Source organism: Sinocyclocheilus rhinocerous, unplaced genomic scaffold (genome assembly GCF_001515625.1).
Source record: "Sinocyclocheilus rhinocerous isolate Xijiao unplaced genomic scaffold, SAMN03320098_v1.1 scaffold553, whole genome shotgun sequence".
NCBI lineage: Eukaryota > Metazoa > Chordata > Actinopteri > Cypriniformes > Cyprinidae > Sinocyclocheilus > Sinocyclocheilus rhinocerous.
Genome location: NW_015627255.1, coordinates 240076 through 252007, shown reverse-complemented (window position 1 = coordinate 252007; position 11932 = coordinate 240076). Strand labels below are relative to the sequence as shown.

Genomic DNA, 11932 nt, shown 5'->3' with positions numbered 1-11932 from the left:
TATATTTTAAAAAGTGTAAAAAAAAAAAAAAGTGAACGTGACTAGGTTTGTGTAAAAAATAAAACAAACGTACTGTTGTAGTTGACTCACATTAAACTAGGGTTGGAGAAAGTTTTTAAATGACCTCAAAAATGAGAAATGTATACTTAAGATTCATGTAGCTCATATATGTCCTAGGAACCTTTCTGTGTTCAGCACCCCGGCGTGTGTAAGGAAGACTCCCTCCAGAGTAAGCAGGATGTTCACGCTCTCCACTAAATCTCCTCCTCCAAAGGTGCCCCAGCCTGAGAGGCTGGACGAGGTGTACGAGGCCCTGAAGAGAGGACTGCAGTATGTACACAAATATGTGCATTGTAAATTTGCGGATTTGCCATTACAGTTAATTTAGACAAGTAATACAGTATGTTATCAGTTGCTCACACTCACAGAAAGCTATTATAAAACACGATTATGCTCGCACAATACATTATTAGTCACTGACAGTGGCACAGATACTGTCAGCTGATGTACATACTTTTACAGATCCTACCTGCAGGTCCATCAGATGGAGCTGGACAGTCTGAACAGACAAATGAAGGAGTCTAAGAGAAACTCTCGCTTGGTAAGTCTAAACAAAAACAACAACAACAAAAAAGAAATTTTCAAACGTGAAGATGTTTCGGGAAGGACTGTTTCATGGTACTAAGCTATTCAAATCTGAGCACTTTCCTGTCTTTTTTGATGTTAATGTTTGATTTGTAATATCTCTGTTGCTCTTTTGTAGGGTTTTTTGTATGAACTTGACAAGGTGAGAGGACGCTTCCTTCTTTTCATCTGACTTTATATTTGGTTTAGAGACTACACTCAAAAAAGCCTAGTACCATCAACTCGTATTTCATGTTATTGAATTGCTGATGCCTGTAAATAATATTTTGAACATTATAAATGTTGTTCTCTGTTCTCTCAGCAAGTGAAAGTAATCGAGAGATTTATGAGACGGCTGGAGTTTCATCTCAGTAAGGTAAGCTTGCTGTTTAACTGAAATGCAAATCATTTGTAAAGCATAGCTATGCAAATATTTTGAATGCACAAGTGGTATAAAACCACACCAAATTTAATATTCATGAAATTTGTAAAAGTAGGATATAGCTGTATAGTATATATGTAATAGTAAAAATATTTTGTTATAAATATGAAATCAACCTTACAGCGCATAATACATTTCAAAGAACTTTGTTTTTTACTAGATTAAAAAAAAAAAAAAGTTCTTGAAATATTTCTGTGAGCAGACACAGGATGTGCCACTCATGTCAAACAGAGTTGCATGTGTGTTTTGTAGCTCAGCAGGTCTGTTCTTGTTCAGATGTCTCTGTGTTAGTGACTGCTCTTGCGTGGCCCAGTGGCCCCGATAACAGCCTCTGTTCGGTTGTGCACATGCATTCATGCACGTACGTGTCTGCGTCGAAACAGTGACTTTTTTCCTGATAGATAGTCACCTACAGGATATACAGCAAAGCGTAATCCTCCTTCTCACTGAGGACACATTCTCAGACAGATTTTTTTTACGCACATGGATGCTCACACATGACAGGGGACACGGGTCACAGGCAGAGGACAGCTTCAGGGTCTGCTCAAATTCTTGGCTTGTTTGGGGAGCGGTTAAACCCTCCACTGGACCTGTTGGAGTCTGAACTAACAGCCTAAACTAACCCAAGCCAGCTGCACTACAGGAAGAGGCTTTCCTCTCGATCCTCCTCTTCCTCCCTTCCCTTCACAGCCTCATTTCATGTGTGATTAGTGTGCATTTTATGAGCGGAGGGCGCTGCAGGGAGTCTCCATGCTTTTGCTGGGTCAGATATGTTGGGGCCTCTGTTTTAGTGGAGGAGGGGCAAAGTGAGAATGTACCAAAAAAATCCCTTAATATTAAGTGACTTTGCTAAGCGGTGCTAACGACAGTCCCAACAAACTTTCAGGTGCTTTGTAGGGATGGTGGTGTTTGTTGTATTGGCTATGGTCTACGACAAATGTGAATGAAGAGGCGTGTTGTTATCAGTTTTGTGTAGCAGTGTGTATTAGCAGAAGAGGCACTTGTCATAACTCTGAAACTTACAACTGTCCCGCTGACTCCCTGCCAGTATGCTGGAACACGCTCACTGGACGGATTTTAACCACCTCCAGATGGACACACTGAGATTAATATTTTCCCTCTCTCACTTTGTCTTTCCTTCGTCCTTCTTTCGGTTATTGCAGGAAACCTTTTAAGTGCTGCAGACTCTTTCACCCCTGTTCTCGCCTTCAATCTCGAGGATTGTGTGTGTTTGTGTTTCTCGACTTGTGCATTTATGCATATGTGTGAACAACCAGTATACCTACAAAGAAAACCTGTGTTCATGAAATTAAAGAAAAATGCTTTATTTTTTTATGAACAATTTTTCCCTTTTTAGTTTGTTTGTTTGGCTCCAGCATGGTGGCACACAAATATATACAAAATGTTTTAATTTATGGCTTTGCTTTTAATTATTGTAGAAGAGTGTATATATGTTCAGTAATTTCTGACTGACTAAATACTGCCATTCTTTTCAAAGCTTAAACAGTGGTGTTTCTGTGATTACCCTCAGTTGGGTATTGCTTTTGAATGTCATAATCCTCCTTATACACCTCCCTTCTCCTGCTAAACATTCTTCCAGCGAAGTGAATGGAGCTTTCATACTGTTTGTATGCTTCTCATTCATTCATACTCATTTACAATGGACAGCTCATTCTTTTTCTAATCTCTGAATTACAGGACTCGTGCTGTGAACAATTACCAAATTACTGTTTGTAATGATAGCGTCTCTTACTCTGAACATCTACCTAAATTTTAGTTGACATAATGTGGAGATTTAACAGTTTCCTGTCTCCATTACTGACTTCCACATTTGCAGACCTGCTCAAGGTGTTGCGGATAGATCAATAAAATCTAAATTACTTATATTGCAGACAATGAGGCCCAGCAGGAAGTACTTGGGCAAGAAAAGATTTAACAACAAAATGTTGTGGCTGGTGCATGTGTGTGCATTATGCAATTAATCAGTCAGTGACACCATCTGGATGTAGACTAAACTGTGGCTACCTCATTAAGTCATAAAAATACTGAACTTTATTGGAAAATTCAACTTAAGTTGCAGCTGTGTTTTGGGACATGGTAGTTAGTTTGTAGCTGATCTAAGATGGTCATTATTTGGTTGACCAGCCACCATGTTACAAAATCCAGATTGACAATTTTAAACTGGAATGACCTGCTTGTTTCTGATTGAAGAGGCAAAATTGTATTATTCAGTATTTTTTCCAAAAATCTTAATATTCTTAAAACAAAATACATTTTGATGAGCGAAAATGTGAGATAATAAGAATTGATTTCCATGTAATGACCAGCTAGAAATCAACTAATGTTTCAAAACTGCTCAAGATGGGTTTTTCAGGGAATGTTATTGAAGACGTTTGTTATGAACACACATCAATATTGTACATGATTCATATATTTTCATTGATTGTAATAAACACTGGATGTTGCGCACGCGTGTGTGTGTGTGTACGCAGATTGACGAACTCTATGAGGCCTACTGTATGCAGCGCAGACTGAGAGACGGAGCCGATAAGATGGTGAAGGCTTACACAGCCTCTCCAGGCAGCAGGGAGGCCAGAGAGAGTCTGTCTGAAGCTAACAAGAGCTTCAAAGAGTACACAGAGGTAAGAGTGTATGGTTAGATGAAAGTATGGGTGGAAGAGGAATTATGGACTTTGTCAATAAAGACAAGAACAAAGACAAGATTAGAGTAAACAGTGTACGTAGGATTTAAAAGGGTTCAAAACACTTTGTGAATCCACTTTAGAACTAAAATTTATTTCAGCTTATTGTTAGTAACCTTAAACCACATCAGCTTAGTGTTACTGAACGGAATCCACTTTAGAACTAAAATTTCCTTCAGCTTAGTCTTAGTACACTACATCCACTTTAGAACTAGAATTTTCTTCAGTTTAGTGTTTGAGAACTGAATCCACTTCAGAACTGAAATTAACTTCAGCTTAGTGTTAGTAAAGTGAATCCAATTCAGAACTGAAATTCTGAATCCACTTCAGAAATTAAATTCACTTCAGAACTGAAATCTACTTTAGTATTTGTAACCAATTCAGAATTGAAATCCACTTCAGTTTAGTGATGGTAAATTGAATCCACTTAACGTGTTTTTTACAAGGCATGAGGGACTGAAGTTGCGGGTAAACAATAAAATAATTTTATTTTCCAGTGGTAAGATAAACATCGAGAGATTAATATAGAAATAATTTTGCAATATATGGTTCCAGTAAAATTACCACCCTGAAAAATGTGATTGGTTTTATGACATTATCGGGAAGTTGAGACTTACACTTTACTGATTATGGCTTAGGCCACAGTTTTTTTGCATCCGGACCGATGGATACAGGGCAGAGCTAGACTCATTCGATATGCTCATGGATATAATGCAGAGAGGCAATCTGATTAAGAGAGACATCCTTTCCCAGTCAAGTGCTTTTCATTACCCTAATGGTAGCTGCAAGACGCATTCAACTGTAGGATTCCTTATTATTCTCCTCCCTCTCTCTCTGGCTATTACTATTTGCTGAATACTTGACAGTGTATACTATATACTGCCTTTTTTTTTTTTTTAATTAAGTGAAGAGTAAGCATTATTCCATGATAAACGGTTCAAACTGTAGTGTGCTACATCGTTGTTTCAACACATTGCATGTTTATTTCTCTCGTGCCTGCCACCTTAGTCTCTTTTCCTCTGTGTATTTACTCTCTATCTCTGTCCCTGCAGAATATGTGCATGCTGGAGAGTGAGCTGGAGAACCAGCTGGGGGAGTTCCATGTCAAAATGAAGGGTAAGACATTCTCTCTATACCAGGGTAATGTTCCATTCTAGAGTAATTTTAATTTGTAATTTCCTACAGTTTCATATCACACATCTGCTTTAATTTCTGTTTCATGATCTTAACAGTGTGCCGTATTTAAATAATGATGCATGCCTTTGTTTCAGGCCTGGCGGGTTTTGCACGACTTTGTGCTGGAGATCAGTATGAGGTGAGCTGCTTCTGCTGCTATAATTTACCTTCTCTCTCATTTATAGTCAACATAAAATCGTATTGTGCACAATTCATCAGTAAAGATACAACAATACATTTGAGATGCATCGAGATGCTCCTGAGGGTTGATGTTCAGCCTCACAACACTATTGATCTGCTTTGTACTGTTGTCAGCGACAGATATGACAGATAGCGGTGACTGAAGATCTGGCTGGTTTGAACCCCGCTCAGGGCAATCTATGAGCCATAACCATTGTATCCGTAAGCTAGCACTGGATGTAAGCATCCGCTAAATGACTGCTTACGAGAGAGACAGACACTGATTGATCTCGGCATCTGCTCTGTGCGGTGAAGAACAGATTTGGGGAGGCGTAGGATAATTAAAGAGGGGCGAATGTTAATGTGTCGGCCCCACCTCCACCTGTTTAACATGCAAGAGCTTTAGAGTGACTGACAGGCCAATCAGTGCAGTGAGTCAGCACAGTCTGCTCAGCAAGAGCCCTCTGAGACGTGACAGGAGGGAGGTGGTGTGAAAAAGAACAAGAAATTGACTCGAGAAGATCTAGAAATGGATGAAAGAGTGGGTGGCAGAGACTTGTTTTTTATTCTACCCATTTGTTATTCTCACTCTGTTCATTGCCTGTACTATGAAAAAAATTTATTTCTTTCTCCTCTCCACCTGAATGAATAAAAAAACCCAGTTTAAAGTATTTAAAAAGCTTGTAATTCTGTAAGATATTTTTTAATACAAGAAAAAAAACAAAAGGATAGAAAATATATACAGAGATATATATATATTTATTTTTTAATTTTTTTCCCTTTGTTTAAAAAAAAAAGCAGTATTTTTGTCTTGTTTTCCAGTAGAAATAGCGTATAAATTGAAATATAATAATAATAATGTAAAAATGTATACGGAATAACATATAATTCTAATTGTTTGTTAACTGATTTTTTGGTGTCTTTTTAATACCTCCACAGATCTTTATGAAGTACGGTCGTCAGCGGTGGAAGCTGCGGGGTCGGATTGAAATCAATGGCAAGCAAGTGTGGGACAGTGAGGAGATGGTCTTCCTCCCCCTTATCACAGAGTTCCTGTCTATAAAGGTAGTTTTTATATGAAAATACATTTACATTCACTCGTATATTGTCATATGTTTTTCACATACTATTCACATACTTTTAGTTTCTGTCTGACCTTCCTGTCACACTCACATGTGAACCACAGTCACATTAATCTGTGAGAGATTAATGCACATAACAGCACAGCAGCTGGATTTTGACTTGTTTTTCTCTCCCAATGGTTCCATGACACATAACTACACATGAGAGAAAGGGAACATCACTCCAGGACAGAGAGAGAGACAGGCAGGGGGATAGAGACAGGAAGACTGCATGGGATAGAGTGAAGGGAAGTTTACAGAAGACAGTGATATTAAAACAGAGACTCCAGGGGAGGAATGAAGAGAATGCAGCTTATGTTTGTCAAAATGTTTTCGATTGGCCTGAGAGATGTAAAATGTACTGTTGGGTCTGATTCAAAGTGCAGTTTGATTCCATAATTTAAAACCATATGCCCGACCTGAGGATCCAAACTGTCAGCATTTAAAGACAATATGAAATGAAAATGTATCCTATTTATTTTCTGAAACTGTGCCCCTAAACGATGTGTTATTTTGCATGATTATTCTAAAGAATACAATTAATTTTATTATAAAATAAAACAATAATTAAATTAACTTTACATTTAAATACATTTTAAATAAAAATAATATCATACCCTAACCTGTTTACACACATTCTTCAAAGTTTGGTAAAATCTCAAAGGATAAAATTAAATCCTACAATCCCCAATAAATAACATGTCATTTTAATAAATAACATGTGACATTGTGCTGGTCATTAAACTGATGATGACATTTCCTCCTAAATAAACATCTCGTATGTGGTTGTCAAGGTGACGGAGCTGAAGAGTCTGGCCAATCACGTGGTGGTGGGAAGCGTCTCGTGTGAGACGAAGGACCTGTTTGCTGCCCTGCCCCAAACAGTAGCTGTGGATATCAATGACTTGGGCACCATTAAGCTCAGTCTAGAGGTCCTCTGGAAGTAAGTACAGCAGAGGGATCACATAAAATGTCACCCATTGCCAGATCTTGTAGCTGCATTTTCAGAAGGAAACTGGTGATAAAAATGACTCACTTTATTTTAAATGCACTGTAAACATGAACCCCTCTATCTTTTCTTCTGTAGTCCATTCGACAAAGATGACCAGTCGTCCTCAGCTAGCACTGTGAACAAAGCTCCTAATGTCAACAAACGCTTCTCTACCTACAACCAGAGTCCTCCAGACACACCCTCTCTACGAGAACAGGCCTTCTATGTGAGTCTGTCCATGCAGTACATGTACTCTTTTGACTGTCCAGTCCTTTTATATCCAAATCCCTTGTCCCTTGAATATATAGTGACCTTTATATTTATATTTATTGCAAACCTGCAATAAATGCTTTTTTTAATACATATTTTTAACCAACAACCTGAATCTACAATGGTTTTTAATCTTTTATAATTTGTATATTTTAATTTTAGAATATATTATATAAAATAACTGACAAATATTTATTACTATAATAATAATAAATAGAGTTTACATAATTTGTACATTGTATTTACTGGCATTTACAGTAGTGAAAGTGAAAAAGTGAGGAAATTACATTTTAAAAAGTGTATTTACATGTACATTGTTTATAGTATAAAAAAAAAAAACAGCAGCACACTAGCTGCATGAACTTCTCAAGTTTGTTGCAGACCTGGTGATGATTTTCTCCAGCATGATCTGAAAATGATCCAAAGAGCATATTGTGCTTCAGTGGAACCAGGAACAAGGAATCACATGATCAATAGCACACATTTGTGTATTTGATTAGTTACCTTAAAATGGTACAGAATCTTAAATATTTAAAAATATATATATTTTTCTGACCTGTAATATTTAACCCTTTCAAGGTTTATTTTGAATCCCAGACATTTAATATGTCCTTAGACTATATCTGCTTTCATAACTCATGTGCTTTGCTTTTGAAATGTTCAAGAATGATACATTTAATATGAATTGATTCAAACCAGACATTTCTGCTAAGTGCACACCACCATAATGTCAATATACCACAGATCTCTCTCCTCTGTCCTAGTGGAGATCTCGCAGTTCTCCAGACCCTCTTAAGATTTAAATTATCACAATAGGCTCCACATAGATTTAATAGTAGTCATTTCTCAGAAGCATCTTAATCTCTCAAGGTCATGGTAACATATAATGGCTCCATTTCAGGTCAGCTCTGCTGAATTAGATGAAATTGGAAGTCTGAAAAGCTCATAACTTGCTAGGTCAGATTACCATAGACCAAAAGTGATGTAGCGTTAGCCCGGTCAAAACTCTCATGCTCTCCCACTGACTGCGTGCAGACAGCTCCACGGAGCATGATGTCCAAACAGCGCTGGTCCTTACTGGATGTGTTCAGAGACACACTGACAGAGAAACTGACTCAGAGCTGCTCATGCAGTGATGTCACCTCGGTCCGCCTGGGGTCCTCTCTGCTTTCCAGCCATGTAAGTGCGGTCGGCCCGTAGACCTAGTTGTGTAGCTTTGGTTGTAGTCAGTAGTTGGCTGAAAAGGTGTGACAAAAACAGGTTTGTATGGTCCTTCTGGTAATGAGTAGTGTCTGCTGTCTGTCTAGGAAATTATAGTTGTTGTAGTGATGATTTCCACTGTGTCCTGTAGTTACTGTCAGTTGTCTTTAATTAAATAGAGCAAATAGGATTCTTGTGCATGTTATTCGTTGTCTGTCCAACTGTGAGTGACAATAGTAGTATCTACAGCCATCAATAATGCATTCATTGATGCTGTTATTGTTTTGAAGGGTGTTCACATTAGCCCAGTGAGGGAAGTTAATTAGAGGGAGCAGGGAGTGTGTTAGTTCACTGGGCCTGATGCCAGTCTACTCGCCACTATAATGAAGCTCCGTGTCCAGCGATACACACTAATGCTGAGTGACCGTGAACACACTCCTATCATCCTACTGTTCTCTCCTCTCCCTCCAAAAAAAAGCCTGTTGTCTGCTCACAGTCCTCAGATATTATTTTAGCATATATCTCTCACTGTGAACTTTATAGTAGAGTTTGAAATGATGGCCTTTCACATGACTCCATCAGGGCTTCAACACTAGCATCATGAAGGATATTTTTACAAAGTCTGTAAGGCAAGCTAGTTCACTCTGCAATCTTTGTAAAGACAGAAATCTCTAGTCATCAAGCCATTCATCAAAAGAAAAACAATGTATTATATATAATAGCAATTTGTGTTACCAAGCAATTGAACAGGTGTACCTAATAAAGTGGCCGGTGAGTGTATATATATTTAATTAGCTGTGATAGTAAAGACATTTATAATGTTACAATATTTCTATTTCAGAATAAATCCTGGGCGGGCATTCAAACTTTGTTTATCAAAAAATCCTGAAAAAAAAGTATGACATTTTTCACAAAAATATTAAGCAGCACAACTGTTTTTAACATTGATCGTAATGAGACATTGTTTCTTGAGCATCAAATCAACATATTAGAATGATTTCTGAAGACTGGAGTAATGGCTGCTGAAAATTCTTTGCTATCACAGGAATAAACTACATTTTCAAATACATTAAAATAGAAAAGAGCATTTTAATTGTAATATTGCTTAATATTACTGTTTTTAATGTATTTTTGATCAAATAAATGTAGCCTTGGTGATTACAAGATATATATCCTTTTTTTTTTCTTTTTCTTTTTTTTTTTTTTACTAAATCTCACTGATTGCAAACTTTTGAACGGTAATGTACATTTTTGTGCTGCTGAAAGTTTGGCTTTGTCATCACAGGAATACATTACATTTTGCATACATTATGTTTTACATACATAAATGCAGCCTTAGTAGGCATAAGAGACTTCTGTCAAGAACTTTTAAAAAATATCACCCACTCCAAACTTTTGAATGGTAGTGAATGTTATCAGGTTTGTCCATTGAACTCAGAGTATTTAGATAGCTGAAAGGTGACATTATTTGAAATTTGAACGCTGTTTAAGCTTTGCTCCAAAGAGTTTGATGCTTTGAGGAACATTAGTGCGAGTCATGTGAAAGGGTCTTTATGTAAATAATTTATAATGTATAATCATTTATGTCCTCATAATCTCTTTCTTCCGCTCTAGAATATGTTGAGGAGACAAGAGGAGATGGAGAATGGAACGGCATGGTCAAACTCCTCCGAATCTTCTGACGATTCCTCCAGTCCTCAGCTTTCCTTGGGAATGCGCCATGCACACAAAAACTTAGTACAGCCTGAGGTACAAACTGCTCCTCCTGCCGTTGAAATCTCATTTGCACCCCGTGAATCTGCCACCTCTACTCCCACCCGTCTGGCCAAACAGAAAGAAGAGGAGGAGGAAGAAGAGGAGGAGGATCTGAAGAAACCAACGGCCACCATAGCAGTCACCACTGAGGCTCCCGTGAAACAGGAAGTGCCCAATGGCCATCCCCGCTATTCTCGCTCCCTTAGCCACATCAGCGAGAACAGCGCAGATGGTGTTTTGACAGATAGACTGACTGGGGAATCTTTGGAGGCCAATGAAGTGACTTCAGCGGTCTCTTCGGTATTTGTAAGTGACATTGCCATGGATATGCCCCACCGAGCAGAACTATGTTTTGTAGTACCAGACACTCAGGAGATCTGCCCCATTCCTGATCCCTCCACGAGTGAGCCATCCTGTCCCGCTGAGCCACTCAACTGTTCAGAAAGTAGCTCTCCTGCAGAAACCACAACTTGTGACTCTGAAAAAGCTACAGAGCTCACGTCTAGGCCCACCTGTAGAGACAAAGACTCTTTCCCCAATGCTAATGCTTTGTCCCAGCAGATGGACTCCAAAGCTCCTAGGACTGATTCCTCTCATGAGCCACACCTCACAAAGACACAAACGGACGACCTGCTGGCAGAGAAATCTGGTTCTTTAGTAGACACCAGACCCATGGATGATTTGGAGGGACAATCAGCAGACAGTGGTTTGGAGGAGGCCCTTGGTGCCGTTTTGTCCTCCCTTGATGACTACAGAGGCCAGTTCCCAGAACTACAGGTCCTAGAGCAAGAGCTGAAGCTGTTGGAGGAGGCGCTAACAGTGAGTGCTGAACCTTATTGTTGTGGTTTAGTGTCAGTAAAATGACTTTTTTTTTTGGTCCGGATCTGTTATTTTATTCACAAATATATATATAAAAAAATGCAATTCAAGCTATTTCAAAACAGTTCTTCTTTGAAGAGTGTGTTTTGAATTTTTTTTTTAAAATGTCCTTTTTTTTTTTTTTTTCAGTAACATCTAGTCGAAAATGTCAGGGTGATAAAAAATCCTGGAAGAAAAACCTTCAGAATTTTTTGAAAAGAAACCCATATTGTAGTTAATCATAGTTGTTTATTATTACTTCTTAGAAAGATATTATTACCAAAACTACTTAATATTTGAAACTGCAACATAATATTTGAAAGGAAAAAAATGTCTTAAGTCATGCGGTGCAACCGTCATGCGATGCAACCAACATGCAGAAAAAAACATCCTCAAAAACATATTATTTATATATTATTATTATATATTATTGTTATTCATATATATTATAAAAATGTGTTTATGTAAGAAATGTTGGTGTTTTTTTTGGTAAAAAAGAGTTTCAGAGGTTAATATATCCAGTTTATATATATATATATATATATATATTTGTATGTTTCCTCCCCCTGCTGTACCAAAAATGTATGAAACTGTGACTTCAAAACTGAGGTAC

General features: G+C 37.9%; 1 protein-coding gene across 4 annotated transcripts in view; it reads left to right on the top strand.

Annotated features, from left to right (window-relative positions):
• LOC107726225 (protein FAM65A-like) overlaps positions 1 to 11932 on the top strand; it is a 64485-nt gene that overhangs the window by 39271 nt on the left and 13282 nt on the right. For 3 of the 4 annotated variants that reach the window (XM_016535750.1, XM_016535763.1, XM_016535757.1), the window contains exons 3-14: positions 178 to 330; positions 523 to 601; positions 764 to 787; positions 947 to 1000; positions 3559 to 3708; positions 4821 to 4884; positions 5040 to 5083; positions 6064 to 6189; positions 7040 to 7188; positions 7333 to 7462; positions 8542 to 8685; positions 10321 to 11280. In XM_016535750.1, the coding sequence (XP_016391236.1) occupies positions 178 to 330; positions 523 to 601; positions 764 to 787; positions 947 to 1000; positions 3559 to 3708; positions 4821 to 4884; positions 5040 to 5083; positions 6064 to 6189; positions 7040 to 7188; positions 7333 to 7462; positions 8542 to 8685; positions 10321 to 11280 (2077 nt within the window). The remainder of the gene's footprint in view (positions 1 to 177; positions 331 to 522; positions 602 to 763; positions 788 to 946; positions 1001 to 3558; positions 3709 to 4820; positions 4885 to 5039; positions 5084 to 6063; positions 6190 to 7039; positions 7189 to 7332; positions 7463 to 8541; positions 8686 to 10320; positions 11281 to 11932) is intronic. The other variant, XM_016535772.1, reaches the window with a different exon arrangement.